Source organism: Papio anubis, chromosome 6 (genome assembly GCF_008728515.1).
Source record: "Papio anubis isolate 15944 chromosome 6, Panubis1.0, whole genome shotgun sequence".
Lineage (NCBI taxonomy): Eukaryota > Metazoa > Chordata > Mammalia > Primates > Cercopithecidae > Papio > Papio anubis.
In genome coordinates, this window is record NC_044981.1 from 51399436 (window position 1) to 51423727 (window position 24292).

General features: G+C 41.1%; 1 protein-coding gene across 9 annotated transcripts in view; it reads right to left on the reverse strand.

The window, feature by feature from the left end:
- CILK1 (ciliogenesis associated kinase 1) overlaps nt 1-24292 on the reverse strand; it is a 61183-nt gene that overhangs the window by 28195 nt on the left and 8696 nt on the right. For all 9 annotated transcript variants that reach the window (XR_004184304.1, XM_031667128.1, XM_031667126.1 and 6 more), the window contains 4 exons: nt 11732-12004; nt 8537-8591; nt 3326-3447; nt 1989-2068 (listed from right to left, as the gene is read on the reverse strand). Coding sequence is in view for 8 of the 9 variants with exons in the window: in XM_031667128.1 (XP_031522988.1) it covers nt 1989-2068; nt 3326-3447; nt 8537-8591; nt 11732-11832 (358 nt within the window). In the remaining variant the exon portion in view is untranslated. The remainder of the gene's footprint in view (nt 1-1988; nt 2069-3325; nt 3448-8536; nt 8592-11731; nt 12005-24292) is intronic.

Here is a 24292-nt window from a genome sequence, read left to right on the forward strand (position 1 = left end):
TGATTACTCAGTATGTGCCTGAGGCAGACTAGGACTTGTAGATAGCCTAAGTTTGTCTATGTTTCATTTAGTCTCTAATTGTAAGGGGCTACCTCGGAAGTAAAGGACAGGCTGGTAATGATCCCAAATGTACTATGCCACCTTCTTCAGCACAAGGTCTTTTCTACTCACTGTCAATTTACATCAAATCTAAACTAGCTACTCAGGAGGCTGAGGCAGGAGGATCGCTACAGCCCAGGAGTCCAAGGCCAGCCTGGGCAGCATAAAGAGACCATCTCTTAAAAAAGTTTAAAAATCTGAACTGACTATATTATCAAAGGGCTTCAACCCAGTCTCCTTATTGAGTAATAAAACTCATTTGTTGGGACAATATTGACAATGGCAACAACATCCTTGGACTGAGAGTAAATGGATTTCTACCTATGCAAAATCAGCTTGGCCCATCTGTCTGTATACTACAATGACCTCAAATGACCTCCTGTGAAGACTTCTGACCCACCTGTGGATACATCCATCTGGTGGCTCTGTGCTCACAAGTATTGATCCAACCCCAGCTGGGTCTGTGTCTAATTAGTAATGACAAGCAGCAATACTCCAGGTAGTTGCTGGAAAATAGAACCTCAAACTCATTGCTTCTTAATACCTTTCAGAAGCTCAGCTAAGAACAACAGTGATGGGGGATTTCCAGAATAGTATGTGGTCATCGTTCGTTCGGATAGTCTAAATTTCTCCCCAGCCTAACCAGACCATCTGTAGAACAACTCAGACTGGCCCCTGTAGAGATGTTTTCTCTGATTAGGTGATGTAATTCTGGCCCCTGTAGAAATGTTTTCTCTGATTAGGTGATGTAATTGGCCTCCATTGAGGGATATGACTGACATCAAACTGCCCTCTAAAACCCGTCACTGTGTTTATGATAAAGTCATGTTACATACCAAGCTTTCTAAAGGGTCCATGAAAAAAGCTTCTCCCTGGTCTTGGCATCAAGAATAGTTCTGCTTTTCTTGGGCAACTGGTCTGTTTTTACCTACGTGTGTTGTAACTGGTACTATTTCACATTTTGCATGGTCTGACAACGAGCTCACAATCAAATCTTAGCCTGCTTCTTCTACTGAAATAAAACTGGCTGGCATGTATTTTGAGGACTAACCTCACCTCTGGCTATATCCACACCTTGTTTTGCCTTTGTCTCTTTTTATAGTTTGCTAATTTTAAATTTATTCTATTTTCCTGTGTCACATACATTTTGTTAGACTACTTTGAAACCCGTTTGAAACAAGTTGAAATACAAATACATTAGAAAAATGAGAAATAACAGTGAAGCACTGTTAGTGGACCAAACATAATACATGAAACTTCTCAGAATTCTCATTGTAAGTTTTTCATTTAACATACTAGTCAACGGTCAGGAATAATATTTAGATCTATAACCAACAAGCTTAATGTTAAAGCCTACAGAATAAAAACATAAAGACACAATAAGTAACGAGGGAAATTCAGAGATCAAGTTATAAAAGTTAATATATTTTAAAATCCATTGTCAGCCTCTTAACTCTTTTTTTTTTTTTTTTTTTTTTTTGAGACGGAGTTTCGCTCTATCGCCCAGGCTGGAGTGCAGTGGCCAGATCTCAGCTCACTACAAGCTCTGCCTCCCGGGTTCACGCCATTCTCCTGCCTCAGCCTCCCAAGTAGCTGGGACTACAGGCGCCCGCCACCTTGCCCGGCTAGTTTTTTTTTTGTACTTTTTAGTAGAGACGGGGTTTCACCATATTAACCAGGATGGTCTCGATCTCCTGACCTCGTGATCCGCCCGTCTCGGCCTCCCAAAGTGCTGGGATTACAGGCTTGAGCCACCGCGCCCGGCCAGCCTCTTAACTCTTTAACCTTTTCTGGCAGTCAGCTACAAAAAATATTAATGTTTCCTACAACTTCTACTTGATAACAACATTTCACTGCTCTTCAAAAGCACAACACTCCGAATCACCTACCGTGTTTGTGAATAAATGCAAGTCCTTGTAATATCTGATACATGATATTCCTTATAGCAGACTCAGGAAACAACTTATTTCTGTATGAGGCAGAGGAAAACAAAGTTATAAATCAAAGGCCAGATCCTTTGATAATAAATACTAAAGAATACCATTTGTCTATACAGGGGGGCTACCTTATAAACACCAAATATATTCACATGTTACAAAAATGAAAAGATTAAACATTTGATAGTAAGCCAAAAAAAAAGGTTTTCCTCCAACATAGCATATAAAAATCAAAAAATCTCCTCTCTCTATGATATAAACTAAAACTTTAAAATAATTTGATGGGGAAAATTTGAGGTCTTCTAGATGAAGCCCTTATGTAATGCAATGGCTAATATTTTCCTCCTGGATGAGCCAAACACACAGCACACTGCTGTCACTGTCAATAAAGATGATATTTGTTCACTCAGATCACTCAGAGGGGTGCTGAGAATGGCATTCATTTTGCCACAAAAAATGTGCCCAAGAGGCTCCACATGGTTCACCTTTAAAGTTCAAAATTACTGTCACAGGTAAATTTCTTATTAGCCTCCTTTCGCCAGCATGCAAGCACCTGAGTACCGCAGCAAGAGAGGAACTGAAATAAACCTAGGACTTTTCAACAGAGGTCTCAAAATCCAGGAAGCTGTGTCTACCCTTGACTTCTAGTTGCTCTGCCTATATGTCCTAGTGGGAATGGAAAACTGCAATGTCTATTAAACCTGAGCTTCTTTGGATGAATAACTCTTATTATTATTGTTATTTTTTGAGATGGTGTTTCGCCCTTGTTGACCAGGCTGGAGTGCAATGGTGCGATCTCGGCTCACGCCAACCTCCACCTCCCATGTTCAAGCGATTATCCTGCCTCAGTCTCCCTAGTAGCTGGGATTACAGGCATATCCCACCATCCCGGCTAATTTTGTATTTTTAGTAGAGACGGGGTTTCTCCATGTTGGTCAGGCTGGTCTTGACTTCCCGACCTCAGGTGATCCGCCCACCTTGGCCTCCCAAAGTGCTGGGATTACAGGCGCCAGCCACTGCGCCCAGCCTGGATGAATAACTCTTTAAAACAAGAAAATGACTGCATTGAGAACAGTTTCCCTGAATCTAACAGAGGGCCTCTAAAGTAGAAATATGGGTGGGCCCCAAACCTAACTGGCAGCTTTCAACATTAAAGCCCAGTAGCATGAGAGTTAAAGGATTGGAGAAAGAATCAGAATAATGCAGTAAGAAAAGAAGAGACAGAGAAAGAAAACACATCTGCTTTGCCTATTTATTTCTATAATAAGATAATGATGACCAAACTGTACCTTTCTTTAATGAGCTGGTAAAGATTTTCCTTCATGTACTCGAAGATAAAATAAAGATGATCATTTTCCCTGATAACTTCTTTTAATTTGACTACATTGGCATGGTTGAGCTTCTTTAAAGACTAAAGGCAAGGAAGAAAAACAAAACAAAATAAATATTAGAGAAAATCTGTTGTTGAAATAGAAAAGTAATCCTATGTATACTCGGAAAGAAACATCTAATTTTAGAACCACAGCAATGTCCTAAATTATATTTTATTGACAATTTAATAAACAGTATATCTCTGAAATTGATAGTAACCTTATATAGAAAAACTACTTCAATGAACTGACAAAAGGTACATATTCGACCAGTAACTGGTATTTCTAGCTGCCCCTAGCACCAGGCAATGTATCAGGGCTATTTTGGGCCCACCCCCTCCAGATGATGGAATTCAGGCTGTGGAAGTAGCCAGAGAGGAATCAATAAAAGAAGCTTAGATTTTTCTAGCACTGGAGAATGCAGCTGTGTTGGGCTGAGATCACCAGATAACAGGCTGCAGACACTTTGAATAGGAAATTGTTCAAAATGATGAAGGGTTGATGGCCTGCTTCTCTTGACTTTTGTCGGATTCGTGTGTGTCCACGAGGCATAGAGCACTTCTTCTTACAATGTGAGTTTGAGTTACAGAGGACCAGAAGGAGACAAGAGGACCCTGAAGTAAGACAACAGAAACCCTTCTGCTTCCAAGAACAAAGGCAAAAAGTCAGGCAGTGGATGAGGAATTAGAGGGTGGCTCAGAAAATGGTGCATGGCCTTCCGATTACTCATCTTCACACATATATACCTTTCGTCTTCCTGAACACATGCGTACATGTGAGTATAGCCATGTGCACACTGTTTTCTGTTTGTATCCTTAGTTCCGTTGATAGTGAACAGATCACTTCTGTATTAGTGAGCAGCATCCCTGTTCTTGTACAGCAGACATACCTAAAAACTATTGCTTTGGATAGTCAGAATCTGATCGACTGTCTCCTTCATGAAAGCCTCCAAGTGTCACTTTGGCCAGTGAGATGAGTCCTTTAATTAAAATAGCCCTTTCCTCATACATAGAGAAGGGAGTCCAATATTAAGTTGATATCTTTGAATTTCACTAAAAAGAACATCCTTTTTTATAAAACAAAGAAAACATATGAAGAGGAAAGTGTTAAAACGAATATCCTCATCTAGAAGAACACTCAGTGATAAAGTACCCAGGGTTCAAAGCTTGGGAATGTGTAATATGATCAGTTACTTCAAGCAGCTGGCAAGAGAGACGAAATATGGTTGGTAAAAGAGAACAAAATAAGACTCTCTGGAGCTTCCTCCCCAGAAGAATAGTTCCTGCCAAGATACTTCTCTGGCAGGGAATCCTCAGCTGTTTTGGTCAATTGTTTTGCTAGATCCTTCTAGTATGGACCAAAGGGGCTGATTACTTCTTTTAGTTGAGTTGGATTCCTGGTTCTCCATGAGTAACAAATATAAACATTGCTTAACTTGTAAGTATTCACTAAACTCTCAGTGATCGCAGCTATCTTTTATGCCTGTTTGCTTAAAACGCATCACAAGCATGCCTGAGGAAGCTAGTGGATGAGCAGCCTTGGGGAAAATTCATTCAGTGGAAAACAAGTGGTTTTAAAGCTTTTCTGGGAGAGAATTCTACGCAAGGAGTGGGGTGCCTCCAGCTCCTGGCCTGAAGTGTGTTTGGAGCCATGAATTACTGGCCCAACTCTATAGCAGCTCACAGCTCTTGTTTCTAGGTGAGGCTCATGAACAAGAAAGTCCATAGTAGATTAAAATAAGAAGAATTAATTTTGTGTGGGGGATGTCATGTGACTAGCTTTATGAAGATGTATTTCCAAAGAAGCATCTTATTTTGGCTCAGTAAAGGATTCCAAAGCAGAGATAGAGGCAGGTCAGTTGTGTCAGAGTGGAGAAGCAAAAGTAGGAAATTAAGCCTGATCAACAGTCCAAATGGAGACTGTTTATCCTCATGGATGAAGCTTTCAGTTGGATATTACCAGTGTTGTCCACATCAGGGACTGATCAACAGTTTCTAACTATTAAAACAACAATGTACTGGGCCCCCAGGGTATACTGAGGCTTAAGATGCAGTGCTTGCTCTTAAGAGGCAAACAACCTAATTGGAAAGTCACGACATGGATACAAAATACATCTAATAAAATAAGAATGATCATATTAAGTGCCAAGGGAATGACAGAAACAAGGACCATCAGAGATGTGTCAAGGAGTAATCATCAAACCCTGAGTGGTCAGTGGGAGCATAACTGAGATGTGACTTGAAGGAAGAGTGACACCCGGATGAGCTTGCTGGGAGGGAGCGGGCATGTCAGGAGGGAAGCCCACTGCAGCTGAGGCCTGGAAACTGAGTGCAGGACTCTGTCTGGGGGATGAAGGATGATAATCAACCTAATTTGATTCTGAGGGAGACTCATCTGTAAGACTTTGGCTGGAGAAGAGGGCGGGGGCAAACCATTTGGATGCCGGATATATACCTGCTGAGTTCTTCTGGTGAATCTGCTGCCTTAAATAGAGTTGCAGAGGGAGATGCCTGACTCGAGGAGGTTAAAAAGTAACTGGGGTGTGGGAAAGCTGCACTGAAGAAAGAAGTTTGGAAGGTAATGTAAGAAAAGGAACGAGGTAGAAACTCAAGGGGAGAGAAGTTTGGGACTTTTTTGGGTTAGAGAGAATGGTGGGCACATTTATAGACTAAAGAGAATGAGTGGGTGGAAAAAAAAGTTTAAAGATACGGGAAGGAGGGGGAAATTGTTGGAGCAAGAACCTACCGACATAAAAAATTAAGATGGTTAAAAAAAACCCCGAAACAGCAAAGGAACACAGTAGGCAGAATATAGGCAGCCTATGGTTTCAAGATGGTGTCTAGAATAGCATAGTGCCATGTAAGGCTATGCTTCTAAGAAAAATAGCACCAGGTGCCATTCCCGCAGGACATCACGGGAGCAGGGATTCCCCTCCCTGCCGTGGCCGTCAGGTGCAGAATCTCCCTGAAGTCCACAGGGTCTTCACGAGCGGACACGGAAATGTACAGACAGGTGGCAACAAGGAGAAAGGAAATGAAGAAGGAACAGTGATGTGGTGAGTACCAAAATTTCCCTTCAGTTCCCTCTGCTGCTGGAATGAAGCAGCTGGCAGGACATGAGAAATGATAGTGACAAGAGGCCTTCAGTGATCTTCCTTTCCCTTCCCCTTCTGAGTCAGCAGGCACAAAAGAAAGACCTCAGCAGGGAGGAAGGGATGAGGAATCTTGTAAGGTGCCTCCTTTCTACCCGCTTCCGCCTTCCCTCCCCTGTGTTCAGGGTTAGGCTGTGGCCCAGCGCTGGTAAGTCTGTGTGAGGCTCAACAAGCGTGGGGGTGTGGGGGTGGGGAGGATCCCAGTTGGCAGCCGATGTGGTATCTGTGCAGGCAAGGAAAAAGAGTAGGAGTTGTCTGGTGGTCATCAGCTAGAGGAGCAGTTTCTTCAACTACCTTGCTGAGGCAGTCACTTGCTTCCTAAGACGCTATGTGCCCGGTTTTTCTAAACTGTTTATATGAGTAATCTCTTTTGCATTAGAACTAATACACAATTAGCTATATGGAAAAATAAAGGTTTAACATCCAAGCCATGGATACCTCTCAGAACTTCATGTCACAGAGAAAATGTCCTTGGATTATCTTTGTTTTTTCATCTCTGACGTTTGTTTTTTTATACCTGATGTTTTTGGATCATCTCGAACTTTTATTCTCTAGAACAGAGGTTGGCAAACCATGTCCCATGGGTGAAATCCAGCCCACCACATGTTTTTGTATGGTCCACAAGCTAAAAATATTTTTGTTTTTTTTGTTTTTGTTTTTGTTTGACTGAGTCTTGCTCTGTCACCCAGGCTGGAGCAGTAGCACAATCTCAGCTCACTGCAACCTCCACCTCCCGGGTTCAAGCCTCAGCTTCCTGAGTAGCTGGAATTACAGGTGCCCACCATAACACCTGGCTAATTTTTGTGTTTTTAGTAGAGATGGGGTTTCACCGTGTTGGCCAGGCTGATCTCGAACTCCTGACCTCAAGTGATCCACCTGCTTCAGCCTCCCAAAGTGCTGGGATTACAGGTGTGAGCCACCACACCCAGCCCAAAAAAGATAAAAAAGAATACTTTTATAAATGAACGGTTGCCGTCAGTTTGATGATAGGGAACACTAACTTTGAACTCCAATTAAGTTAAATATTATGTCCCCTCAAAAAGAATATCATTCTTCTCATTGGAAGACCTCTAATACAGAAAATTATACTAAATTATTATTAAATTTTATATCTTATGAATAAAAATTTTATGGAAATTTGTTTTTGCTCTTGTTACACACGTATCTATATAACATCTTCAATGTGACCTTTTGGTCCTAGAAGCATAAGAGACTGACTATCTGGCCCTTTACAGAAAACGTTTGCCGATCCCTGCTTTAGACTTGTAACCCCACTTCCATGTACAGGACTCCTTTGGAGAAAAAGAAAGGGTGTTTTTCAATATTCTATTAGGTGTTTCAAACAGGGCTGGGTGAGAGGACTAAAATTAGATGAAGCGCCACTCCACTGCACAAGGAAGAGAATTATGCATGTAAAACTCAATGTGGTCAATCTACTCTGACAGAGAGAAAAATTGGAACAAAATCAATAGAAGAAGGTACAGGGGGAAAGGAGGAGAATAGTGAATCCAGTCAGAAGGCTGAATAAAAGTAAAGATCTGTGCTCCACAGTGCTTGACATGGGTGTACCTTGATCAATGAATTTCCTCACAGAGAGTGGAGTGCAAATTATTAGAGCAAGAAACTGAAGTAAGTACTGCTATTATGTCTAGGGAAAAACATTCAAAATCAAATAGATTTTCCCTTATGTTAATAATTAAGAAAATAATTAGGCAATAATAATTCACTAAATCAACACATTCAACTTCTTTATATTGAAATATACTGATATAAGAGATCCATTAAAGATGAAAGCTTTCTAGTAACAGTATATACAATTACATCATAATCTTCTGCTTCAGCTGTAATGTTATCATTTGCCTCCCTTTCCAGCATTAGTGAAAAAATTCAAATGAAATGACTATATCAACTATAAATCTAAGCATGTACAAAGCTATTTTAATCATCCATAAATTATTCCTTGGTGTATTAATAAATACCTTAACCTCCCGAAGGTTCATGCATTCCTCCCAGGAATAAAACTTTCTTTTCATTCTAGAAGAGAAGAAAGGAACAAACAACACACTTATTCTCAGTAATAGATTAAACTTTGCTTTTAGAAAAATGCTTTCCTTCTCAACCTAATTAACAGGACTTAAAGTGGGTTTAAATTTCTACCCAGTATTATACTATCCCAAACTAGCATTTATTTTCAAATGGCAGTGCAATAATCAATCCTAAGTCACAACCTTTGCCAGTAGCAGTGGTGTGGTGCAGTCCAGAGAGGCCTGGACTACTGTCTTGCTCTATACTAACCAGCTAACCTTGCCCTGGAAGGAACTTGCTCAGGCTTATTCTATCTAGACCAGAGCTGTCCAGTAGAACTTTCTATATTGATGAAACTGTTCTGTGCTGTCCAGGATGGTAGCCACCAGACAAATGTGGCTACCGAGCACTTGGCATGTGGCTAGCACAATGTGGGAACTCAATTTTAATTTTAATTAAATTGAAATTTAAATACCACATATGGCTACTTGCTATCATACTAGACAGCAGAGCTCTAGACCCTCTAGTGCAGGAGTCAGCAAACTATGACCCATGGGCCAAAACCTCCCCACCATCAGTTTCTGTACGGCCCATGAGCTAAGAACGACATTTACCTTTTTAAACTGGGGGACAAGTCAAAAGAGGAATAATATTTCACGATATGAAAATTTTGTGAAATTCAAATTCCAGTTTCTATAAGTGAAATTTTATTGGAACACAACCGTACTCATTCATTTATATACTGCCTGTGGCTGCTTTCGAACTACAACAGCAGAACTGAGTAGTTGCAAGAGACCATATGGCCTGTGAAGCTTAAAATATTTACAGCCTGGCCCTTCATAGAGAAAGTTTGCCAACCCCTGGTCTAGAGCCTGAGTGGAGAAAAGAAAACTCCATGAGTTAATCAGAAATCCAGGTTTCAAGGTTATATTTTTCAGTGCATTTCAATCACATTGTCTCATTTGTCTTATAGCAGCCCTGTGAAACAGATAGGACAGCTGAGGAAACTAAGAAACAGAGAAGGTACACGACTTTCCCGAGGTCTCACTGCTGGCCAGTAACAAACTTCCCATCTCTCCAGCTCACTCTGTCCTTGCCACACTGTCCCCTGGTAGAGTGATCAAATCCTTTATTCATGCCCCAAATATTATTTAGCCCCTGCTATGTGGTACAGTAGGTGCTTTGTCAGGCAATGGAGAGACAATGATGAGAAAGACATCCCTCATGAAACTGATATCATGGCAGGAAGGTAGACAATAATTTTCTGTACCAAGTGCTGTGAAGAAAGGAAAAGAGCCTATAAAAGTGAACCTGAAGGGAGCAGTGGCTCAGCCAAATGATGCAGCAATTTGTAGGTCACATTAAACATTTGGGGCTTCATCCTAAAACAGACAGGAAGACATTGGAAGCTGTCTTAGTTTGGATTCCTCCAAAAGCAGGGCCTGGGCGAGAACTTGGGTGCAGGTAGTTTATTTGGCAGGTGATTCCAGGAAGCAAGGCAAGGAGCAGGAGACTGAGAAAAGAGAGGTAGGGAACCCAATAACGGGTGTATGAGTAAGTCAATAACAGGGTTGGCAACTGGCTCAGGCCTGCTGGGGACCTTTTAAGGAGCTGGACAGAATGCACCTTGGTCTCCCACATGCACTTGGGGAGGGGTGCTGGCATGGGCATAGAGCTGTGCACTACAACAGCACTGACATCAGGTGGGAGCAAGGGATATGTTCATGGAACACAAAGAACATTTGGTCAAGTAGTTTTAGATGATTGAAGTTGTATGTTTAAAATAATCCCTTTGGTCTGATATGAATAGGGGGAAAAAAAGCCAGGAGCCCTAGTGGCGGAGGACCTCATGGTGGAGGTGGCAAATGGTAATGGGTTGAATGGAGGTTAGCAGTGGGAATATACAGAAGTAGGTGGATCACATAAATATTATGTAGAATTGACAGGACTAGATGACTAAAGGTGAGGCATAATGGGGAGGGAAGGCAGGAGGACTCCCAGGTTTTGAGGGTATAGTGCCAATTATTGAAATAGGGAATCCTGAAGAAGAAACAAATTTGGGGTAAGAGTGAGAAAATATGCTAAATATGAGTGTAGTTTTGGGTGTGGTGAGTTTGAAATGTCGGCCGGGCATCCAAATACAGATGCTGATAAGGCAACTGCATAGAGATGGTTGTGGCAGTCTCCAATGTGGTTCCCAGAGACTCCCACCTCCTGCTACCCAGAGCCTTTTAGAACCCCTCTCCTTCAACAACTTGCTTCTAACCAACAGAATATAGCAATTTGACAAGGATGTCACTTCTGTGATTAATTTACAAAAGCAAGATATGACTTCCATCTTAGTACAAGTCTCTTATTGCCTTCTTGACTCCCATGTCTTGATGCAGCAAATTGCCATGTTGTAAGCTGCTCTTTAGAGGCCCACATGGCAAGGAACTGAGGGCAGCCTCCCGCCAACAGCCAGCAGGGAACTGAGGCCCTCAGGCCAACAACCCATAGATCAACCCACAATCACAAAATGAGCTCAGAAGCGGATTCTTCCCCAGTCCAACCTTTGGATGAGACCCCAGCCTTGGCCAACACCTTGACTACAGCCTCATGAGAGATACTGAGGCAAAGAACTTAGCTCAGCTGTGTTCAGACTCCTGACCCAGAGAAACTGAGATAATAAATGTTTGTTGTTTTAAACAACCAAGTCTTGGAGTAAATTGTTACACAACAACAGATAACTAATACAGTGTGTCTAGACTCAGGTTGTGAAGGGCAAAGGGGGCAGAGGGAACAAGACAGCAGTCACCAGACCACCACATGCATGTAGATGGCCCAAACGAAGTCACTTAATTTCTTGGAGTTTCAGTTTCCTCTCATGTAAAATCATGTTTATTAACCTGCTTGTTACTACCTCACAATATGAGAAAACACTTTGATAACAAGTACTTTACTATGTGCAAAGTAGTAAATCTAAAGTGGAAATGTTTTGAATACCTCTAACATGAGTGTTACAGAATCAATAATCATCTAACCCACAGCAATCATTATCTAAGGTTCTTCTCCAGGCATCCCACCCACTCCCCTTTAGAACTGTTTCAAAGATGGGAAATGGTGAGGGTAGAGATAAAATTATCACAGGAGTGAAGGATCAAACTTACTTTTTAATAGCAATCAGCTCCCCAGACTCAATGCTTCTTCCCAGCAGCACAGAACCATAGGTTCCATCCCCGAGCTGCCTGATTGTTGTGTATCTATTCATGGTGTGCCTGCTCAGGCCAGACACTCATCTCACGGCCGAAGCGGTTCAGTCCTGCAGTGGTAGCAGTCCTCCCCAGAATGTAACCAGATTTTTCGATGGCAGCACCAGCACAAGGTATTCAATAGGACGTGACTATCTCCCAAATTCATATTTTCAAAAATCAGTCTTCTGCCTGCAGAGACAAATGAGAGACAAGGATAAATGCTAATATATACATTTTGAGTATATGTATTTTTGTAAGTCTAAATCTGTGTTTTATTGAACAGTCATACCCACATACTTGCATACCATTCATGACTACAACAGCAGAGCTGAATAGTTGTGTGATGCTGTATAGCCTGCAAAGCCCAAAGTACAGCAGGTTTTGGAACAATGTTGTTTCGTTATAATGTTGATGAGGGAAAAAAACTTGATTCCCAGCTGGGGCTGCTGTCCATGTGGAGCTTCCACATTCTCCCTGTGTCTGTGTGGGTTTTCTCCAGGTGCTCCAGTTTCCTTCCACATTCCAAAGAGGTGCACACTAGGTGAACTGGTATGTCTATACTGTCCCAGGCCTGAGTGAGTGTAGGGGGTGTGTGTGAATGTGCCCTGCAATTGGTGTCTGTCTAGGGTTGGTTCCCACTCTGGGCCCTAAGCTGCTGGGATAGGCTTAGGTTTACCACCCACAACTGTAAACTGGAATAAGCAGGTAATAATTACCTTACCTTTTTTAAAAAAATCTTTCTTAAATGTATTTATAACTTATATTTATTCCAATGTTTAATATTCAAAGTGTTTTAGTCTTTATTTAGAAGTTTGGTGATGTTTTTATGACCAGAAATATGCTGTAGGAACTTAACTCTTGTTTTTATCAATTAGCCTATGGCAAAATTGGTTTTATTATATGTTGTTTGGCATAAAGTTGCAGTTTCCAAAGAACCTACTGATAGGTTAAATGAGGACTTAGTGTATTGACTATGTTGCCCTTTACACAGTTCACCAACCCTTGGTCTAAATAATGCTCTTTTATAATTTCTTATACAACTAGAGATATTATGCTTGGAAAGTAAATTTGTCACTGACTCAGAAATGAATCAGCTCCAATTCAATGCTTTTCTGCTGACTAACCATTCTGGGCAAACACTGAGAGATAACTGTGGTCGATGAAAATTGTCAAGCTATGAAAATTTCTGCTAAATATACTGTGTTCTGTACACTTGAGCTACAATTAACAATGTAAACATACAAAAGCTAAGAAATGCTAAACTAAAGTTCTCCTGATAGAGAACTTATGTGTGCTCCATGAACTATGTGTGGCCAAGCATCAATGGTATTATTATCACTACTAGACATTCAGAAGCCAAACAAAGAACTAGGAATTCAAGGCCTATGTGCAGGGTGTGCTCCTTTTAAAGTCATTCAGTTTGTGTCTTAAAAATAATGTCACTGATTTTTCATTTATATAATTCAGTCTGCCTATAATAAAGAAACTGTAGTAATAATGTAAAGTGTCCTACAAAGTGTCCAGATCACAAAAGACAAGGACAGACTAAGGATTTGTCAGAGATTGGAGGCAATTAAGCAGACATGCCAACTAAATGCAATGTGGCATCCTTGACAGGACCCTGGAATAGAAAAGGACACTAGTGAAAAAGTTGGTAAGATCTGTTGTTAGTAGTATTGTGTCAATGCTAATTTCCTGGTTTTGATCAATGTTCTATGGTTATGTAAGCTATTAATATTAGGGAAAGTGGAGTGAAGGGTTTCTAGGAACTCTGTACTATTTTTGCAAGTTTTCTGTAAGTCTAAAATTAGTTCAAGATTAAAAATTTAAAAATAGGCCGGGCGCGGTGGCTCACGACTGTAATCCCAGCACTTTGGGAGGCTGAGGTCAGGAATTTGAGACCAGCCTGGCCAACATGGTGAAACCCCGTCTCTGCTAAAAACACAAAAATTAGCCGGGTGTGGTGGCATGTGCCTGCAGTCCCAACTACTCGGGAGGCTGGGGCAGGAGAATCGCTTGAACACAAGGAGGCACAGACTGCAGTAAGCCAAGATCACGCCACTGCACACCAGCCTGGGTAACAGAGTGAGACTCGCTCTCAAAAACAATTTTCTTAAATAAAATAAATAAATAAATAAATCCAGACTACGTTCTCCTGAAAGCTGTGTGTGAGCTTGAAAAATCTTAAGAAATATAAAGGTCCTGCCTGATTTCACCATGCTTTATCACAGAATCAAACAAGCTTACAGATCAAGCCCCACTCTACCCACCCTGCGCTCATTCCCTTTCCCCTAGAACCACTGGTTGGAGGGGCATTTTCCTTCTTGAAACTCTTCAGGATCAGACTCCCTACAACCTCCTTCAGCAGCTCTTTAGGGTGATGTAGTCCATTGATGACTAATAAATATTTATAAAGTACATTCTGTGTGACAGATCCTATCTTTAAGCTCTGAGGATACAAAGACCAATAAAATATGGTCCCTTCTTTTAAAGAGCTTAGAGTCTCCTGGCAGGGGATGGGGTGTGGATGGGAAGGGGGAAGCAGATATGTACCAATCATGAATACAAACTAAGATATGTCCAGTATGCTTAGGGCACAAGATGTGGAGGGGAATTAAGGAGAAAGCCCTCTTGGTTTCCAGCTGGGTCAATTCCATCTGGGCTTAGGGGAGGGCAGAAAAAATCTTCATAAAAGATTGTCTTAAAAAAGAGAAAAGCAGGTGTTTTGTAGGGCAAATGGGATTCTAGTACTCCAAGAAGCAGAAACTAAGAGACAGGGGCTTGAAATTGGGGGGTGGGAAAGGGGGAGCTTGTAGAGAGCTGGCAGAGTTTTGTTTATGGAGGAACCCAGATGCCATTTTTTAAAATACAGGTTTTGACTGGAATCTGCACTGGAGAAGAAAATGCTATAAAGCAGGGGTCCCCAAACCCAGGGCTGTGAACCAGTCTGCGGCCTGTTAGGAGCTAGGTCACACAGCAGGAGGAGAGCACTGGGTGAGGGAGCATTATTGCCTGAGCTCCGCCTCCTGTCAGATCAGCAGCGGCGGCATTAGATTCTCACAGAAGCACGAACCCTATTGTGAACTGCCCATGGAAGGGATCTAGGTTGCATGCTCCTTAGAACACTAATGCCTGATGATTTGAGGTGGAACAGTTTCATCCTGAAACCATGGACAGTATATTAGATAAAAATATTTATCTGTGTTAAAGTACTGTAGCTGGCTGGGCGCAGTGGCTCACGCCTGTAATCCCAGCACTTTGGGAGGCCAAGGTGGGCGGATCACGAGGTTAGGAGTTCGAGACCAGCCTGACCAACATGGTGAAACTCCATCTCTACTAAAAATACAAAAAGTAGCCAGGTGTGGTGGCGCATGCCTATAATCCCAGCTACTTGGGAGGCTGACACAGGAGAATTGCTTGAACCTGGGAGGCAGAGGTTGCAGTGAGTTGAGATCACACCACTACACTCCAGCTAGGCAACAGAGCCAGACTAGGGAAAAAAAAAAAAAAAGTAAAGTACTGTAGCTGTAGTTACTGTCCTGTGATTCAGTAAGAACGTAGTTTCATTCTTGGGAAATACACTCTGAGGGGTTTACAGTTAAAGGACCATGATGTATGCAATTTATTCTCAAGTGGGTAGAACAAAATTTTTATGTGCATTGCGGGGAGAACAAATGGGGTAAAATGTTAACAACAGGTAAATCTGGGTAAAGGGTATGTTATGGACTGGATGATATTCCTCCTCCAAATTCACATGTTAAAGCCCTAACCTCCAATGTGATTGTATTTGGAGACAGATCTACGAAAAGGTAATTAGGCTACAGAGGTCATAGGATAGGGGTCTGATACAATAGGGCTAGTGTCTTGTACCTCTCCCCCACACCCCCTACCACGAGGACACAGGAAAAAGGCAGCCATCTAAAAGCCAGGAAGACAGCCCTCACCAGAAACCAAACCATTTGATCTTGGACTCTCCAGCCTCCAGAACCGTGAAAAAAATAAATTTCTGTTAAGATACTCAGTCTTTGATATTATGTTATATATGGTAGCCCAAGCAGACTAAGATAGGATGTATGGGTATTCTTTTAGTATTCTTGCAATTTATGTAAATTTAAAATTATTATAGATTAAAAATTTCAATTATCCCTAAAATGGTAGAAGGGAAATTTTTAAAAGATACAGGCATCTTAAATGTTTTATTTTAGATCAAAACATACAAATGCAAACTTATTTAATACAACTTGTTGAGAGGATAGAACACTATCATATACCATGGTTCCTTCACTTCATGATTACTGTATTATGGAATAGATTGGATTCAGGCTGTGCTTTAACCCAAAAAGTACATTTGGACCACAGCACAAGCAGTTTTGGCTCTGCATTTGTTTTCCCCTTTTTCTTCTTAATATTTATCTTCAACTGTTTTTTTCATACAGCATACACACAGTCCTAAACTTATGATGGTTTGACTTATGATATTTTGACTTTACAATGGCACCAAAGCTACATGCATTTAGTAGAAATCATATTTCGAGTGCCTATACAACTATTCTGTTTTTCACTTTCAGTGAAGTATTCAATATATCCATGAGCTATTCAATGCATTATTGTAAAATGGGCTTTGTGTTAGATAATTTTGCCCAACTATAGGCCAAAGTAAGTGTTCTGAACATGTTTAAGACAGGGGAGGCTTACAATGATGCTCAGTAGATTAGGTGAATTAAATGTATTTTTTTCCAATGATTTTTTAACTTACGATGTAACCCCACTCTCAGTTGAGACACATCTATGTATGAATTCTCTATCATTCATTATTTCACTTTCTAACAAATTAAGACTCCCAAACCCTTGTTATATGTCATCTTCCTAAAAAAAAAAAATCACTGGAAGCTTGATTTGTCAAAAAAATCAGCCAACTGATAAACAATGTTTTGTTTAAAGGAGGCATTGCCCTAGAGACAATGGGAAGTCAACTCAAGTTTTGTAACTAGGGGCTAACATGATCAGATCTGCATTTTGTAATCCAGTTAGAATATTTTTCTTCATGTCCAATCAAAACTTGCATATTCTAATTTAAGCAAATTTCTTCATGCCTAGTTTTCTGTGGATATAAAGAAGCCATGTGATAAAAATGTCTATGCACATGAAATTAGTAATCAAGCATGTGTCTCTCAGCCTTCTCCTGCCTTAATTACACGACCTTTTCTCAGAGGAAGCATTTTCCACTCCTTTAATTACCTTTGGCATTCATCTCTGAATCCTCACACATTTCTCATTTCTCCATCTCCTTGATGAACTATAGTGACCAAAACTTAATAGTAACCTATATTACAGTAGCATGGGGGTTTCCCTCATGCTTTTTGCAATGGCATTATACTACTGATTTATGTCAGTCATTAATAATAAAGTCTTTTTTGGATAGTTAATGTCCCTTCATCATCCACTTAAATTGTACAACGGGAACAATGGTTTCCTAGATTATCACTGAGAAAGCTATTTATGAAAGAATTAAGAGCTTCATGGAAATCCAGATAGATTGGATTCATTCAATGCATAGTCACCCCAACAATTCCTCCTTGTTATAGTCTGTCATATTATCAAGGAACAAAATCTACGTACTCTGGCAAGATATGACTCTCACCATACCATGCTGGTTACTTTCTAATTTCTTATGCTACTTCAGGTAATTACCTAACAACTATACAATGGATCAGACTAGTGTCTCTTCAAGCATTGATGGCAGATGGTATAATTTTATTTAAATTTTAATGAGATGCTAAGCATTATGCAAGGTTCTTGGGCACACTATGGATAAGGCTAGGTCTCTCCTTTAAATCACTCACAACTGACAAATACACAAAAAATGTAGAAACTGCTATGAGGATGCAGTAGACAGCAACCAACTTTTGGGAGGAGGAGAGAGATCTGATAATCCTTCAGAGAAGAGGTAGTATCAAGATATTAAAAAATGAAAAAGGTTTTCTTACGCAGAAAAGGAGAGAAAGAAATTGTAAGTGGAGGAAACTGTAAAAATGTTGGTGAATACAAGAGCTTGGTGTGTTCACAAGAGTGCAGGCACAGCCTAGTGGTTCTCACCCTGGTTGAATACAGAATCACCTAGAGAACCTTTAACATTTACTCATGCCTAGCCCCAGCCCCAAGAAGCAGGTCGGGATGGGGGCTGAGCTTTGAGAGTTCTGAAAGTTTTCCAGGTCTAATGTGCAACCAGGGATAAGTACAAGGCTAGGGTATAAAATCAATCCAATGGAGGGCAGTGGGGGAAATTGCAGGAAATAGCTAGAAAGTTAGGATGGGCCCAATTATGAACGTGTATGTGTGTCATGCAGGAGTTTTTTGTTTTTGCTTTTGTTTTGTTATTTTTTTTGAGACAGGGTCTCACTCTGTCACCCAGGCTGAAGTACAGTGGTGCAAAATCACAGCTCACTGCAGCCTCAACCTCCTAAGCCCAAGTAATCCTCCCACCTCAGCCTCCCAAATAGCTGGGGGTACTTAGTGTACAATACGAGGCATTTTTTTTTTGTTTTAAGAGATGAGGTCTCTTTTTTTTTTTTTTTTTTTTTTTTTTGCCCAGGTTGGTCTCGAACTTTTGGGCTCAAGCAATCCTCCCACTTTGGCTTCCCAAAGTGCTAGAATTATAGGCGTGAGTGCACCTGGCCTCACGCAGGAGTCTGATTTTTGTCCTACAGAAGCGAGTTCCTCAGAGTTTTTAAAGCAGAGAAACAGCATGAATAAAATTCCTCTGGAGACTACATAGATGTTAGCATACAGAGATCAGAGGCAGAGACTAATTAGGTTACTCCAGTAGCCCAGGTGAAATATGATGAAGGCCCGAACAAAGGCACTGGACTGGGTGAGTCTTAGATACAACAGGAGACTATGGGTTTGAGATAGCGAATGTGTGTGCTTGTGTTATTTGGACAATGTACAGAGATACGGGTTCTGTTTTCTGGGGGCTGAATTTGAGGTATGTACCAAACCTCTCACTGGAGATGCTCAATAAGCAAATAGCTCTAAGGTTGTTTTATTTTTCCCCAAAGACAGAGTATTATTGGAGCTCTTATTGGGAACACAGCATTCAGACAAGGCTGATACACCGTATCACTCCAGGGTACTCCATTCACATAGAACACAATGTGAAAGGTGCCCACTGGAGTTGTTCAATAAGGCAGCCTGTGTTCAGAATAAGGAACGCAATAGTCCCATCACACCCTTGGTTTACTGCTCCAGATGCTTCAAGATAAATATTGAAGAACATAGTGTGGCATCTAAATGAAAGTACAAGAAGGGTAGATGAAGAAACACTGGATGCTGGAAGCAAAGGAGACTTGGAAAGCCATGATAACTGTCCCAAGTGTACAAAGGGACATCAGAGAGAAGGGTTAGTTACACTAGATATGGATCCAGAGGACAGAACCATGACCACTCTTTGAGCTTTCTATTATTCACATTAGTGAATTTTCCCATACTGAAAAAAAGTGAATGGTATTAGCCAAACTAGCATTAGACAAGAAGCACCAGTCAGCTCATAGTCAAATCTGAGCATACCCTAGCAGGATGTGGTTAAATACACTTGAGAATGGTGTTGTTCATTTATTCATCCTTTTTGTGGTTGCCCAAATATGATGACTCATGTCATAATCTGAAAGTAAAGAACAAAAACCTACTGTTGCTCTGGGAAAACAGGGCGATGGACAATGCACTAGAAAAAAGAAGGGAGCCATGGCAGGCACCTTCGCGGCTCTACTCCACAGCAATGCTTCCCTTCTTGCTTAGTTTACAGGACCCTGATTTTACTCAGGATTCGACATACTCAGGCACGGCAGCCACCCCAGGGCATAAACTATGATAGATCTAAGCCAAGCAAAGGAATTCTACTTCCTTACTAAAATCTGTTTAGGAGTGGTGCCATGGCTCGGACTTATGAGAATTAAAGTGAAGTGAGCTGGTGAGGAAGCAGAAGAGCTTCTGAGAAGGAATCTACTCCCTAATAAAGACAGTTGACAAAGAAGCTGCATTGAACATGGCTGTGTAAAGTTGTGACATTAAGGGATGAAGCAGAGACGACTACAAGACATCAACCCTAAAGATGAGAATCCCATCTGTGAAGGATGTATTCATAGAAAGAGGCTGAGTCCTTGATGACATCAGTGGGCTGCTGCTTGAACCCTGAAAATATATGCCTTTGGGTTTATTGTTCTGCAACCTAACTGAAGGTCTCTGTTGAAGAAGTCACTGTTAATCTATCCAGTACAGCTGAAGGCATTCCTGATACAGTGGGTTATGCTAACTTAGGTGACAAAATACAAAATTCTCTACAGGAGGTGACAGATAGACCTTTATGGTTAGCATAGTTTTGAAGACTGAAAGAGGTGTACAGCTGGAGACAAATTAGAAGTAACTGTCAGCCTGATGTTCATTTCCTTTCCATTATCTGCTTCCATTTTGAAAGAAAATATGACGCAAATAAGATACAAACCTATTGTGGTAAAAGAATGTCCAAAAACAGCACTCGGTATCACTCCAGGTTGCTTGGACAACTAGCTAGCTGAAGCTGTGTGACCTTGTGGAAACCAGTCATGTGCCTGTAACATGGCAGGTGGGAAACATGAAAGGATTCCACTTTGCATGACAAGTGGGGCACAGCGTGGGGACCACTCTGCATGTCATCGATAGTGACATTTACTATAGACAGCCACAGAGCTTCAGTCAAAGACAACCAAGGCAAGCACAGAACTCTCAAGCTGAGTTCTTTTTTCTTTTTATGAGACAGGGTCTTGCTCTGTCTCCCAGATGAGTGCAGTGGTGTGATCATGGCTCACTGCAGCCTCATGGGCTCAGATAATCCTCCCACCTCAGCCTCCTAATTGGCTGGGACTACAGGCACACACCACCATGCCTGGTTAACTTTTGTATTTTTTGTAGAGACGGGGACTTGCTATGTTGCCCAGGTTGGTCTTGAACTCCTGAGTTCAAGCACTCTGCCCACCTCAGCCTCCCAAAGTGTTGAGGTTATAGGTGGGAGCCACTGTGCCCAGCCTCAGTCGGAGTTCTAACAGGAAAAAAGGTTTCAGCACTCTAATGACTATTTTTAGTGTATGAATATTAATACATCCTTCTTTGATACTTAATGGGAGACATCTACATCTACAGAGTCAGTGCTTCAAAGAAGCAGGCAAATATCAAAAATTTGATACTTGACAAGACATCACAATTCCAGCCTGAAATCTCTGAGTATATGACATTAGCATACAAAGATTTCACACTGTGTAGACCAGACACCACACACTGGCAGCATAATATTTTACCCATAAGTCACTCCATTGAGACCTCAGTCCATAAGTAGAAGGCTGTTTCTACTGTTGGATTCTTTACAATTTGTTAAAAAAGCCAACTATTGTCTTTTCTATGGTTGTGAGGTTTACTCGCATTTGTGTGTGTGTGTGTGTGTGTGTGTATCTATACACATATTCACATACATATAATATTCATATAAGTATATTATATATAAATATATATGTAAATATGTGATATTTATTTTATAAAATTATATAGGCTGGGTGTGGTAGCTCACACCTGTAATCCTAGCACTTTGGGAGGCCCAGATGAGCATACTGCTTATCCGGGAGTTCAATACCAGCCTGGGCAACATGGCAAAACCCCATCTCTACAAAATACAAAAATTAGTTGGGCGTGATGGTGCATTCCTGTAGTCCTAGCTACTTATGGGGCTGAGATGGGAGGATTGCTGGAGCCTGGGAGGTGGAGGTTGCAGTGGGCCTAGATCACACCACTGTACTCCAGCCTGGGCAACAGAGCAAGACCGTCCCAGAAAAAAAAAAGGTTTTTTTTAATTTAAAAAAGCATATAAATAAACGTTTTTGATATACAGCAATATGTGAAATATGCTCAAGACACTAAAGTATCAACAAAGCATCACTCAAGTGAAAAATTAAGTATAAGGCCCTATGTTCAGTATTGAGATAGAAGATCCACAGAGCTGTGGGTGGCAGATCTGGCCTCTGGGGACTTCTCATGCAGTTGGAGAGGTGGGAAATACACAAATGACCAGGAGACATGGACACTGGGTTAAGTTCCTACGTGGAGTGGAGATGAGAGTGCTACTGGTGCACAAGGAAGGAGTCACTTTGTGGATCACTGGCTAGGAATCTCAAGGAAGGCTCTGGGCCACCAATTTCTAAACTACAGCTAATTTTTCTTGTTAAGGACATGTCACTTATCCATATTCCGATCCAGGTATAGATAACAAAAATTAATTTTTTTAAACTATACAAAGTTTTCCTTGTCAGTTATATTAATTTCCCACAGCTGCTCCAACAAATGTTCACAAAGTTGGTGGCTGAAAAGAGCAGAAACTTATTCTCTCAGGTTTCTAGAGGTCCGAAGTCCGAAACTAACATTCTTGCATTGAAGTAAAGGTGCTGGCACTTCCTTCAGAGGCTCTAGAGGGAATCCATTCTTTGTCTCTTCCAGCTTCTGGTGGTTGCAAGCACTCCTTGGCTTGTGACCACATCACTCCAATCTCTGCCTCTATGATCACATTTTCTTGTCTTCTGTTTTTAAATCTTCCTCTGTCTCTCGCTTATAAGGACTTGTGTTTTTCATTTAAGGCCACCAAGATACTGCAGGATAATCTCTCCATTTCCGATTCTTTGATTCAATCACATCTGCAAAGTCCATTGTGTCATATAAAGTAACACTCACAGGTTCCAAGGATTAGAACCTGGTATATTTGCAGGTTATTATTTAGCCTATCACTCCCCAGCAAAACATCCCAAAGACTTTTACACAGTCATCTAAATTGCACAGCAGTGATTTTCATTCATTCAAAGCTGGGTGTTTTAGAAATGAAATCAGAAATCTGTGCTTACTTACCCAGTGAACAAGGACATTCCACTTTAAAATATAGAATGTACTCATCTCTTTGATTTTACTTTAAGTTTCATAATTCATGTGCAGAATGTGCAGGTTTGTTATATAGCTATACGTGTGCCATGGAGGTTTGCTGCACCTATTAACCCGTCCTCTAAGTTCCCTCCCCTTGCTCCCCTACCCCACAACAGGCCCTGGTGTGTGCTGTTCCCCTACCTGTGTCCATGTATTCTCATTGTTCAACTCCTGCTTACGAGTGAGAACATGCAGTGTTTGGCTTTCTGTTCCTGTGTTAGTTTGCTGAGGATGATGGCTTCCAGCTTCATCCATGTCCCTGCAGAGGACATGATCTCATATCTTTTTATGGCAGCGAAGTATTCCATGGTGTGTATGTACCACATTTTCTTTATCGAAGTGTACTACTCTTTAACTTTGCACAGTGAACAAGACCTGACAATTCTAGCATGAAATCTCTGAGTATACGACATTAGCATATGGAGATTCCATGCTGTGTGGACCAGAGATGGCACACTGGCACTCGGGGGGCTGAATCCCAGATTTAAAAATAAGGAATTTCGGCCTGGCGCAGTGGCTCACACCTGTAATCCCAACACTCTGGGAGGCCAAGGGTGGCAGATCACTAGGTCAGGAGTTCGAGACCAGCCTGGCCAAAATGGTGAAACCCTGTCTCTACTAAAAACACAAAAATTAGCCGAGCATGGTGGTGTGCACCTGTAATCCTAGCTACTCGCAAGGCTGAGGCAGGAGAATTGCTTGAACCAGGGAGGCAGAGGTTGCAGTGAGCCAAGATCACGCCACTGCGCTCCATCCTGGGACAGAGTGAGACTCCGTCTCAAAAGAAAAAATGGAATGTCCTATATAAATCCCGATTTGGAGCCACCTGGGGTCCTTAGCCCTTCATGGTAATAAGAAATGGAAGAAATGTCCCCACCTCTTCAGGCTGGGTGTGTGCTCTGCAGCTCACCACAGTCCCCATTTTTTCCTTGTTGTCACTTGCCATTTTTTTTTTAAAGCTGTCCTTTTTTGTGTGTCCCTTCGTAGCCACTTGTTTTACTGGATGAAAAATATTTCTCTGTTCCTATGCCTATATCAAAAGTGACAAAGTAAAAGCCTGAAGAACAAAAAAAAACCTTATGCTTAAAGAAAAATTGGAAGGGAACAAAAATTGTTCTTTTTGAGAAGAGAAGAGCAATTTCTTACTGTTTGACAAGCACACACCCAGCTTCCTTGAGTCTTTTATTTTCCTCCTCTGCCCTGACAGCATTTAAATTCAGCTTCTGGTACAGACAGTTAACACTGCTTGAGAAATGAATGGAATGTAGCAGCCTGTCCATTACCTTGAGAATTAGCATGTATTTCTAACTTGCAGTATTTCTAAATTCTACTTTGACTCTAAGAATTCACTTGGATAAATCATTAACTATAACGAATCTACACTTAGCACCCTAATATATGAAATATGCCCAAAACATAGTAATTTTAGTATGTACACAGTACTATTATAAGTGCTTATGCATATATTATTAGTATATTTAACCCTCGTAA